Below are 12,974 nucleotides of genomic sequence, written 5' to 3'. Positions count from 1 at the left end.
ACTACAAAGCTATGGTAATTAAGACTAGATAATACTGTCATAAGGAAATAGACACACAGATCCATGCCAGAGAATTGACTATCCAGAAATAAACTCTTACATTTATGGCCAATTACTTTTTCACAAAGTCACCAGTACAATTCAATAGGAGAAGGCATAGTCTTTTTTCCTTTTAAAGATACTAAGAAAATTGGACATCTGTATACAAAAAGAATTTAGACCTTTATCTTATACATATGCAAACATTAAGTCAAAATGTGTAATGGACCTAAATATAAAAACCAAAAGCTGTAAAACTCTCAGAAGAAAACATGAGAGTAATTCTTTTAGACCTTGGTTTAGGAAAAGATTTCTTAGTTATAATGCCAAAAGCTTAAGCAATAGAAGAAAAAATTGATAAACTGGACTTCATCAAAATTGAATACTTTCACTTTTCAAAAGACACCAACAGACAATTCACAGAATGGGAGAAAATACCTGCAAAAAAATTTTTAAGGAAAAAATTTTTATTTATTTATTTATTTTATTGAAATATAGTCAGTTTACAATGTTGTGTCAGTTTCTGGTGTACAGCATAATGTTTCAGTCATACACATACATACATATATTCCTTTTCATTATAGGTTACTATGTCTGCAAATCTTGTATCTGATGAAATCCAGAATATAAGAAGAACTCTTACAACTCAATTTAAAAGTGACCATAAGATTTGAATAAATATTTTATCAAAATAGACATAAGATGGTTAATAAACACATGAAATGATGTTCAATATCATTAGTTATTAGAGGAATAATATTTAATGCTATAATAGATACTAGTTCACAGCCACTAAAATAGTGATAATCAGAAAGATGAGCATTTAGGATGTGGAGAAACTGGAGCTCTGATCATTGCTGTTGGGAAAGTAAACTGGTGCAGCCACATTGGAAAACAGGCAGTTTGGTGAAAAGTTAAATATAAAGTTACCCCACAATTCAGCAATTCCACTACTGCATGTCTACCCAAGAGAAATGAAAACACACTGTTACACAAAGACTTGCAGGTAAAGGTTCATAGCAGCATTATTCATAATTACCCAAACCTGGGAAGAGCCCAAATATTTACCAACTGCTGAATGTATCATATATTATACTTGTATTGATAAATGTATATTTCTAAGCAAATATAAATTACTTTAGCAGATTTTTATTTATCTCTATGCTAAAATGACATACTTAACAAATCCTGTAAACTATGTACACATTTTATCACATTCATAAGAATATGGGCATAATATGTTATTTCAAGTTAGCGTCTCTTCAGTTTCCAGCCCAGACACAAATCTGGGTTCAAATTCTAGCTCCACCACTTCTTAGCTGTGTGGTCCTGGGCTAGTGACTTAACCTCTCTGAATCTGCACTAGCAAAATATACGCCTTACAGGGCTGTGGGATTAAACGAGATAAAAGGTATAAAGTGCTTAGCACTAGGCTGGCACAGTGTCAGTTCTTAATAAATCCTACCCAGTATTATTACTTACCTTTCTGGAGTTTTATTTCCAAATCTAGTTGTTTACTAATACTCAGAGGGTGAGGGGAAGAAAGCCATTTTGTGCCTTGGAGAAAGCTCCTTCTGCACTTCAGTTTTTTCCCTTAATTTCTCAGAACCTGGACTGCCAGAATCTGTAAAGGAGGCTAAAGCTAGTCATCTCACAAGACTAATGATTAGAAAAATTACATTAAAGTGCTTTGTAAACTGCAAAACACAATGAAAATAGAAAAGTGCTCTATATTATTGTAGCCTTCCGTTCCCATCATATGCCACCCACGGTATGTTTTTAGGAGAACCAGAATAACTAGACTGATATGTACTCGTTCCTCATCCTGAAAGATGAGAATGAAAGAATCTTTTCATGACTGTGGGGGTGGGAGCAAGTCATTTTCAGAATAAATTTTATTCCCCGGTTGTTTGAATACAAAGTCAGAACTGTCTTCCCCCCTATCTGAAGCACTCTCTCCCTGTCCTCATGAGCAATTATCAGGCTCAGCTAAATATGTCCCTGGCCAGTGTATTCATAATCCCCACTGGTTCCGAGACCTCCATCCACCACCGATGTGACATTCTTTGTGTTCCAATGTCTAGCTGACGTCTGATGCTTAAAACAGCCTATGCTTTCACCCCTCTCTGCATTGTCACAGCCTGTATCACCACTCTTAAAAGGCTATCGCAGGCACTGCAAGCACCAGTTGCTGACCAGCCTGCCCACTTCCCTCCCTGCCTGCTGCTGGCTGCCTTGAATGCCTGGTTCTTCGAGTTTCTTGTGGGGCTGACAAAGCGGGACCATGTCTACCTTCGGCTACAGGAGAGGACTTAGCAAATATGAATCCATCGACGAGGATGAGCTCCTCGCTTCCCTGTCGGCCGAGGAGCTCAAGGAGCTCGAGAGGGAGCTGGAAGACATTGAACCTGACCGCAGTCTTCCCGTGGGGATGAGGCAAAAGAGTCTGACTGAAAAAACCCCCACAGGGACATTCAGCAGAGAGGCACTGATGGCCTATTGGGAAAAGGAGTCCCAAAAACTCTTGGAGAAGGAGAGGCTGGGGGAGTGTGGAAAGGTAGGTAGGCTCTTGGATGCCCCCCCACCCCACCCCAGCTACTCCCATCCCCCATCCCAAACCCAGGAATCTGTTTTTTTCCCTAACTTTTCAGTTCTCATCACTTTTCTTTTCTTATAACCCATTTGTACCTGCTATTGAAAATTTTCTCAGGCTGAAATAGTCATCTAACTTTTATGGCCACCCAATGGATTATATGTAAAATTCTTAGCTGGGGTCCTGTGAATGACAAAGATGAGACCTTCAAGAGGAAAATAATTCGCAAGCAAAGCATAGGTTTAGATATTCTGCCAAACTAAGTCTAATTTGAGTTATAAGTTGAGTATGTGGCATAATGTCTGTTCCTGATTTATATATGATTATATATATATATACACACATATGTATATGTCAGTTAAGTGAATTTCTCTTCTCCTATAAAGACAAAAGTGGGTACTCTGGTTGTTTGGACTGTGATGGTGGCCATAGCAGAAATAGTTCTTTTTTTCCCCAACATCAGGAAGTGTGAGGTGGTGGGAAGTATATGGGACTGAGAGTCCAGGGATCCTATTTCTAGTGTCTACTCTGTGCCTAAGTTGTTAAGACCTTGAACAGGTAGTCAGTTCTGCAAGATTCTCTTTCGCATCTGACCGTGGAAGGATCTGGATCCAGTGTTTCTTTTGTGAATCAAGAACACCTTCAAGATTTGGATAAGTTACAGACCTTCTCCTTAAGGAAATGCACGTGTGCGTCTGCACACATACACAAAATTTACATAGAATTTCAAAATGCTGGCACCCATTCTGAAACCCCCCCTAAGAACTCCTTAAGCATGATGATCTCTAAGATTTCTTTCTACTTTATAATGGGGATTTTGAGACCAGGAAATATGCTAATATTACAGGTTAGGTCTGTTAAGCTCTTATTCTCTGCCCAGTAAATAGTTACTTTGAATTTGCCAAATGAATCCTTAACAGAAAGAAATTCAAAAGACTAGGCTCTGGGACGATAGTAATGACAATAAGAGTGTCAAGATAACAAATCCCTGAATCTGTGGCAGAACACTGGTCAGGAGCGATAGTTGAAAACCTCTGTGCTCCACTGGAATTGTCTAAAATCAAAATGGCCCGAAGCCCATGGCGAGACTTCCACAGGACTAATCTAGGCACTGTTAGATAATCTTGATGATGGAGTGTGTGGGCCACATTTGTAGCAAGGTATGTGTGAGCTTTGTGCATGTCAATCATCGCAGGAAGGGCCACTGGGATCAAGCCAGGGTCTGCCAAGGCCACGGTGGCTGCCTGCATCAAGGAGCTGGAGGTGGGGGTGTGGGTGAGAAGGAAGGATACACGGCCAGGATTTGGGCTGGTCATTTCCTCCACAACTAGGATTTTTAAAGTTTTTGTTTTAAATCTGATGCAGAAATGTGTGTCCAAAATCTGATAAACTATATGAAGTATGACATTTTCAGAACAGTCCTTAAAGATTTTCCCTAATAAAAAGATTCAAATTGCCTTATAACATCCAGGACCAACAACCCTTGTAGCAATAACCCAACAAAGGCATTCTAATGTCGTGATGTCTTGAGATCAGTGGAAAACAAAGGGCAAAGCCTCTTGTCAGCTGTTGATGAAACCCACCTGTTCCTGCCAAAGGTTTTGCTGATGCCTGATCCCTGCTAATGGCTTATCAGCGCAATTAGAGAGGCTGTGGGTCGATGAACTCCGATTCCTTTCTCAGCTAGTTAACTTTTCTCCTGCCACACTTTCCCCGCTGGCCAGCTGTCTCTGGAGTCACAAGGAGTGCTGGGCAGAAGCTCGCCAGGGGAGGGTGTCAATCCATTCCCACCCCAGGAAAAAGCTCAAAGCAGCTGACTGGTGGGGGAGGGAGGGAAGTAAAGAGCAGCGCGGTGTGGACCATGAGAAGGAGGTGGGGGTCTTGTCATCAGGCTACCCACTCTGAAAGACTTAATGAAAATCATGTTCGATACCTATTGAAAGACAGCCTCTGCCCACCTGGATTCACACAAACTTCTCCTGCACTTAATAGCCTCCAAGGGTCTGGCTCCCCTAGCTTGCGTATCTGCTGGGTTTCAGGCATAGGTGCCGGTGAGTTCACTCACACTGTTTCACTTATTTCTTACCTTCTGTACACGAGAATTGAGACAAAGAGAGGTGAAGAAACTCACTTGAGATTAACAGCTTATAGCCAAAATTCACACCAACTTCTGTTGGCACAAAGGTCGTGATTCTCAAGATGTGGGTGCCTGACCATCAGCATCATTTGGCGACTTCTTAGAACTACTAATTCTAGGGCTCCCCTAGACCTGCTGAATCAGGAACTCTGGGACCAGGGCCCTGAATGTGTGGTCTCACAAGCCCTCCAGGTGATTATAACACTCTCTGACGTTTGAGAACCACTCATCTATAAATTGCTTTCTTTGATACCCCCTCCAGAGGTTAGTGATTTGTCTAAAGTCAACCAGCTCTTTATGGGTAGACCCAGAACCAGAACAGAAAACCAAGCCTCTTGCCTCCTTCTTCATGTGATGGTGCCTCATCAGGGAGGTGATGAGAAGCTGTTGACCACCCTCTTCTTGCTGCCTTATTTATTCCCTAAGTGTACCGACATTCACCTTGATTGAATTCTCCCTAAAGTGCTCCCCTAGGACCTCACACCTCACTGCCTCACCTCATCCCCACCTTCCCAGCCCCAGTCTTGTAAGGATCTGGGTTAACTCCAAAGCAGTGGCAGATAGGGGACCTGGAACAATGCAGTCAGTTCAAATGTCAGAATAATTTTGAAAGTAGGCAACGATTGTCTTTACACCCCCCACCTCCCTCTCTAGACACCTTTCTCCCTTCTGCTTTTCTCCTCCTAGGTGTCCCCCACCACGAGTGACTGACCATCTCAGATGGTCTGGGACTACCTAGTGTTTAGAACTAAAAGTTCTGCTTCCTGGGAGACCTTTCAGTCCTGGGCAAACCAGGACAGTCGGGCACCTTACCCCCACCCAGCCCTGTCAGTACTTTTCCCCCAGCCCAGTCCTGACTCTTAGTGGCTGTTACCCAATGTCAATTTAGATCCATTTGGTAAACAAATATTTATTGAGCTACATGCTGAGCACTGCGTGAGGTGAACAAAACAGACATGATCCCTGCCCTCACCCCTGTAACAGTCTTCCGGGAAAAATGACAAACAAATCGTTAAATAGGTACTTTATTGGAGGAAGTACAACACATCACAAAGATAATTTGAGGGGGTGTCAGTGAAGGCTTTTGGGGAAAAATACCATTTAGATGGTACAGGACAACTCATGGCTGGATAACAGTTTCAGATATTTTCTCTCTGGGTTCATTTAAAGGAGAAAACATCTCCTGCAGATAAAGCCTAAAGGTTTTTCTTTAAAACCAAAGAGGATACAATTTAATGGTGGCATGAAAGGCAGTATACGTTGAATTTGACAGGCCCCTTTCTTCCAAATACCGCAATAGCTAAAAACACACACTTACAAACACACACACACACACACACACACACACACAGTATCACTCTTCCTCCTGCTCCTGAGAAGTGAGTAAATTAAGACTGAGTCATCCCAGGAACGGCTGACCCCTTCCCCAGGCCATCACTTGGTGCCTGCCACTCCAAACAAGTGAATAACTGGAGGCTATTTGGTGATAGCAACTGGGCAAACAAACCTGGAGACCAGCGCTGTGTTTTCCAAAGTTCACTCCACGTGCTTTGGGCAGCAGGAGACTAGGGTCAAAAAAAGCTTCCAGTGTAGAGGGAAGAATCAAGGCTTTGGGGACAAGAGAGGGTTTGGGGGCTTTAGAGAAAATAAAGGAACTAAAAGATAGCATTAGGGAAAATAGGACTCCGTCAGCAACTTCCAGATTTTTATTTTATCAGAAAAAATAGCAAGAAGAAGAGAAAGAAGGGGTCACCTGACTCCTCGGTACAGAGAGTCTTGTAAACAAGAAAGACAAAGGTGGAATGAAACTGTGTTTGCCTGGAAGTCTTTCATAATTGATACTTGGTAAATAATTTAAGACCACCAGGCAGAGGCAATGGCTTGCTTCAAGGTTTTCTGCTGTTCTCTGCTGTTAGTCTAGTTAGTGCCAAGGGGGAGTATCTTTCCCACCTTGTGTCTTCTGCAGTTATGTCTCTATTTGCAGACCCGTCTGCTATCACAGACCCCACAATAACATGAGATTTCAAGCTGATTCCCTGGAAGCTGTGACCTCAATGGGTTTCTGCATAGAGCGGGGTTTTGACCTGCTACTGCCCTGAACAGCAGCCTGGCCCCGTTGGCTTCCTTCCCCAGAGCAGGGACAGAGACAGCAGCAACTTGCAGGTGGTGTGGGGTCTCCCAGACCCTGCGCCAGGCTCTGCTCCAGAGATAGACAAATGGAAGGGCAAAAGATGTCCCCGCCTCTCTCTCCACTGAGACAGGTTGGGGCAGGGAGCACTGGGCTCATGTCACATCTGCTATAGGAGGCAAATTTGGTGGCAAATTTTTGAACAGTAAGAAAGGCAACTCATTAGCATGTTGTATATTTTTGTTGTCATTTGTATGTTTGGGATGGAGAAATAAGGAAGAACAGAGGGATGATTCCCTAAGAGAAGGTTGAATTTGCTAAATCAAAAGGCGACTAGGAGTCAAACAGTTCAGAGCAGTTAAGAGAATAAAACATTTATCAAGGGCTTTCCAAAGTAGAAGTTTCTACTTTCTTGTGCACACTGGCAACATGACAGCAAATTTTTACTCGACACACTGAATTCTGGAGATTTATTTTGCAGAAAACAAAAGAAACGTTTGTTTAAGAAATGCTGCTGAAGGTTATGCAAGGAAATGTTAAACTTGGTTACCTGAACCAGAGCTATCAGAAGCAGATTACCTTTTTTCCTTATATACTTTTGTATTACTTGCTATGTGTTACTTTTTTTTTAATTTATTGAGATACAGTTGACAAATCACACTGTATTAGTTTTAGATGGACATGATGATTTGATATGTGTATATATTGCAAAATCATGTGTTACCTTTGTACCTTTAAAAATGTGCTTAAAGATGACAAACTTACTGGTGATACCACGCCCTTCAGGTTGCGGAAGAAGACAAAGAGGAGAGCGAGGAAGAGCTTGTCTTTACTGAGACTAACAGCGAGGTTTCCGAGGAGGTGTATACGGAAGAGGAGGAGGAGGACGACGAGGAGGACGACGAGGAAGAGGACAGCGAAGAAGAGGGAAGAACGGCTGGAAACGAGAAAGGGATTAACGGAACTGTGCATTATGAAGGCGTCGATTCTGACAGCTCCAGGCCAAAGACATTTAAAAGTCAAATCGAAAACATCCAGCTGACCAACGGCCACAGCGGAAGGAGCACAGAGTCCCCGGCAGCCATTCACCCCTGCGGGAACCCTACGGTGATCGAGGATGCTCTGGAGAAGGTGAAAAACAACGACCCCGCCACCACGGAGGTCAACCTGAACAACATCGAGAACATCACGTCGCAGACCCTCGCCCGCTTCGCCGAGGCCCTCAGGAACAACACGGTGGTGAAGACCTTCAGCCTGGCCAACACGCACGCCGACGACAGCGCGGCCACGGCCATCGCGGAAATGCTCCGCGTCAACCGGCACATCACCAGCGTGAACATCGAGTCCAACTTCATCACGGGCAAGGGCATCCTGGCCATCATGCGGGCCCTGCAGCACAACGCCGTGCTCACCGAGCTGCGCTTCCACAACCAGAGGCACATCATGGGCAGCCAGGTGGAGATGGAGATCGTCAAGCTGCTGAGGGAGAACACCACGCTGCTGAGGCTGGGCTACCATTTCGAGCTCCCAGGACCAAGAATGAGCATGACGAGCCTCCTGACGAGGAACATGGATAAACAGAGGCAGAAGCGGATGCAGGAGCAAAAACAGCAGGAGGGGAGTGATGGAGGAGCCAATCTTAGGACCAAAGTCTGGCAAAGAGGAACGCCTGGCTCCTCGCCTTACGCATCTCCCAGGCACTCTCCCTGGTCATCCCCCAAACTCCCCAAGAAAGTCCAAACTGTGAGGAGCCGTCCTCAGTCTCCTGTGGTCCCGCCCCCTCCTCCTCCTCCTCCTCCGCCCCCGCCGCCGCCCCCGCCCCCACCTCCTCCTTCCCAAAAGCTCCCGCCCCCTCCTCCGCCCCCACCCCCTCCGCTCCCAGAGAAAAAGCTAATCACCAGGAACATCGCAGAAGTCATCAAACAGCAGGAGAGTGCCCAGCGGGCACTACAAAATGGACAGAAAAAGAAAAAAGGGAAAAAGGTTAAGAAACAGCCAAATATCCTAAAGGAAATTAAAAATTCCCTAAGGTCAGTGCAAGAGAAGAAAGTGGAAGACAACTCCCGACCTTCTACCCCACAGAGGTCAGCTCATGAGAATCTCATGGAAGCTATTCGGGGAAGCAGCATAAAACAGCTTCGGCGGGTAAGTCACTCAAGGGCCGACCCTGGGGCGCAGACCTAGTAAAGGAGCCGGACTCCACCGCACAGTGGTACCAAAGTCCCCTCTCAAAATACTTACCGATATTCAAAATATTTTAGTAAGCCAAAGTGGCTGCCAAATTTGGAGCGTCAAGAGCAGGTCACCAGAGAGCACATTTCTATTTGAGAAATGTGCCTTGTCCACTTTCTCAGCATCTCAGTCATTTAGGGGCCAGACCTGCCTTAAGACACTTCGGCCTATAAAAATACCAATTTCCTTAATGAGAAAATCAGGGCATATCATCTACATTTCAGCACAGACTCATCACCTGCCAAAAATTTTACTACAGAGTTGCAAGTGAGTTAAAACGTACTTTATAATATAAAATTTGAATACCACCCAGCAGTAATCAATCTATATCTGAGTTTTTCTCAGAGAATACTGCTAAAGACATACTCTACACATTTTTTTTCCACTTTGTCATCTGTGTTGTTTTAATTTTTATTTTTTATTGAAGTGTAGTCGATTTACAGTGTTAGTTTCAGGTGTACAGCAAAGCAATTCCGTTATACATACACATACATACATATATATAGTTTCCATTTCTTTTCCATCATGGCAAACAAAGCTTTTTAAAAAATTTTTTTTTTATTTTTAGGAGAGCTCTTGGTACTAACTGGGTCATGAGGTCCTTTTATTTGGGGTGCAGGGAGTAATTAGGTTTTTATTTTTATTTTTTTAATGGAGGTACAGGGGATTGAACCCAGGACCTCAGGCATGCTAAGCACATACTCCACTGCTGAGCTATATCCTCCCCCTGTGCTGTTTTTATTGAAAGAAAATCCCCTGTTTTTGTAGGTGGAAGTTCCAGAAGCTCTACGATAAAGCCCCATCTTTAGAAGAGGATGCAGAATCACCCGGTGGTATTAGATAAAATGCATTGCGAGATGTTTCTAAAGCACTTTCTTCAATTTGAAATGTTCTCTGACTTTAAAAATAGCCTCACCATTAACCCCAAAGATAATTTCAAGAAACAGCGTTTTTCCTCTGTAAATATGAAAATAAACATCTTTTTTTTAATGTCATGAGATTTATTGGCAAGAAGCAGTTTATTTAAAGATGCCTTGGATGTGTTGATAACTCTGAGCTGCAATGCGTTAATGAAATGTGCTGTTATTTTTGTAATCCCAATAAATTTAGATTGAAGTTTTTTTTGTTTTTTTTTAAACAAACTAATATTTTTTTGTAAGTTGGTACATCTGACAGGCGTGTATCTGACATTGCATTACATTCTCACCCCTCAAAAAAGGTTTGGGTCCTTAGCATTTGCTTTCATTTGATTTTGCATGTCTAAGGAAATCTCATCAGAGTTCTCTCTAAAAGTCCGGAATCAAGAACCTTCTTAAAAATCTTTTCGGTATTGAGATGAAAGCTTGGGGAAAAGACCCTAAAGTGACGTTATCATCCTAGATACATCAACATTAGACCCAGGAGGTTGGCTGACACTCCCACCTTCCTGTAAGGCTGATGGGTCCTCAGAAGTCATTCAATCATTTATAATTAAAACCAACCATTTCTGAAAGAAAAAAAAAGTTGAAAGTTTGAAAGTTTCTTATTAGAAAGGAAACAAGTGCTAGGGGTTGCCCCGGTATTCAGAGTTGTCTTGAGGCTGATGCTGAAGATTCACCGTCCAAGTCTCCTTTGAGCTCTTCTTAGCGGAGCCTTTGACTGGTGAGTCTCAGCCTTTTTATGCTCTCCACACATAGTGGTGCTGTCAGCGTCCACGCCACACATCCAGGGACAAGGGCACATGTATCTGTAATCCCCGGGTGTCATTTTACCCCACCATCGTCTCACTGGAGAAAGATCTGAGTTCAGACGAGAGAAAGACCTATCACAGATTACCTTCATTCCACCCTAGGGCTCCGCTCCAATTATAAAAGCTATGAATCTCCTCTAAAGTCTTTTGTATTATCTATGATTAGCGATGTTTCTTTTGCATCCTGCAGAGCATGACAGTGGTCCTGGCAAGCTCTCTGGGCCAACCATTTTATAGTTGTTTCCTGACCTTGTGTGGGGAGGGACTGGCATTTTCTGCACTAAGTCGTCTCGTGTTCTTTTCACAGCAGTGTTCAAAGGCGTTCTCCTCATTCTATCCTGAAGGAAACCCAGGCTCAGAGAGGCTAGGGTTGCGTGTAAAGCTGGGTATTTCAGAAGCCTGTGCTCCATCAACATTACTGCAACCCTTGGCTTCCATCCAGACGCAAACCTTCCCACGTTCTCCATCCGAGTTCCCTGTCCTTAGAACCACATTGGGGATTTCATTTCCCCTTTGTAGTGACTCCACTATTTTACCCTTTTTCACTAGTGTTCACAATCATGCTCATTCTTGTGTGAAGAATTAAAAGCTAAAATTTAGGCTTTTAAAAGGCACGCACGCGTGTGTGCGTGTGTGTGTGTCTCTGTGTGTGAATTTAGAACAGAAAGCCAAGACTGATCTCCTTTTGCTCTGACCTTCGTGTGTGCACAAGGATGGGGTTCTTCTAAATGGGAACAGCTTTCAGCTCCAGCGTGACGAGGCAGAGGGCTAGATTGTTGCTGATAAATGGGGTTGCTGACGAAACCAGGTGTGAATCCCAGAAAGAGGGTGTGCAGAGCCAGGAGGGAAAGGTTCGTTCCTGGGCTGCCGGGAGCTGCTGGGACTGGGGAGACTGGGATGAGAGTGATTGGGAGACAAATATTCTCTCCCTTGTATTTTAAAAGACTTTTTGCGGGACATTTTGGGGCTTCAGGAGAGAGCAGTGTGTGCTTATGAAGTCCTGCACAAAATGTCCATGAAGATAGAGATCCTCACACTCAACTTACAAAACCAAATATTATAAAGCTCATAATAAGACAAGTATGATATGGTCAGATACTAAGGTGGCACATTCATCATTCAGGAGAAGCGTTTCTAGAATATGATCTCAAATACAGCACTGTAAACATGCAAGGTGCCGTGACTCTTCAGCTCTGAACAGAGATTCTCAGTCCGTCTTTCCTACAAACTCACAGAGCTGATATGGAAACAAGTCAGTCCATTGTCTATCAAGAGGGTTCCACTCACTGGTAGAGAGGTTGTCCAAGACCAGATGAAGTGTTTAGACCATGATTTATATCTGCACATTAATCTCCTAAAGTACACCTCATCCTGATTGAACCAGGGCCAGGGTGCTGAGTCTCAGTCTGTGCTGTGAGCCCTGCTGCCACAAGGATTCAATAACTCGGTGTCAGCAGGATCATGATTTAATACCTGCCCTGACATAGCTACTCTAAGCGAGTGAGAGGAAGAGGGAAGGACAGACTGCGGTGCCCATACTGAGAGGCACTGAAGCCTGTGGGAGGTCGTTATGTCCTTGAAAAGACCTCTTAACCACTTCCTCTCATGACAAGGTCAGACTGTCTTTTCTTTGCTTCCCTGAGGTCTGGAGGGTGGGGTTTTATCTCCCCCAATCGTCAAATAGCAGATGTCAAAGAATTCACTTAAGAATTACAAAACTCAGAAAACGGTACCAAGACTGCTGCACTGAGCTTCCACAACTATTTTCTGAGTGCCTTCCGTGTTCCAGACACTCTTCTAGATTCTAAAGATGTGCAGTGAACAAAGGACAGTGAACAGAGGAGATAAAATGCCTGCCTTCCAGCCACTCACTTTCCAGGGGTGGGAGCTGACACCGTTTCTTCACGCATCATCTGTCTATCAAGTGCCTCCTGAGTATGAGGCGCTCTGCTCCATGCTGGGGAGACCAAGTTGAATTATAAAGTGGCCTCCACCTCAGAGCAGTGGGGATCCCAAGAAAACCATTCCTTCCAGAATGTGGGGGAAGAACTGAGTCAGAGGCAGGTGTAGGGTCCTCTGTGGGCACTGAGGAAACCCAATCACTTAAAGCTGGTGT

General features: G+C 43.8%; 1 protein-coding gene across 1 annotated transcript; it reads left to right on the top strand.

Annotated features, from left to right (window-relative positions):
• Positions 1-2,196: 2,196 nt before the first annotated feature.
• On the top strand, positions 2,197-10,248 carry LMOD2 (leiomodin 2). The gene is made up of 3 exons (XM_032483588.1): positions 2,197-2,596; positions 7,684-9,042; positions 9,898-10,248. The coding sequence occupies exons 1-3, from the start codon at positions 2,324-2,326 to the stop codon at positions 9,922-9,924; spliced, it is 1,659 nt and encodes a 552-aa protein (XP_032339479.1). The 5' UTR covers positions 2,197-2,323; the 3' UTR covers positions 9,925-10,248.
• The last annotated feature ends 2,726 nt before the right edge of the window (positions 10,249-12,974 follow it).

This window comes from Camelus ferus, chromosome 7 (assembly GCF_009834535.1).
Source record: "Camelus ferus isolate YT-003-E chromosome 7, BCGSAC_Cfer_1.0, whole genome shotgun sequence".
Classification (NCBI taxonomy): domain Eukaryota; kingdom Metazoa; phylum Chordata; class Mammalia; order Artiodactyla; family Camelidae; genus Camelus; species Camelus ferus.
Note: the sequence above shows the minus strand (reverse complement) of the source record. Positions and strands in the feature narration are given on the sequence as shown.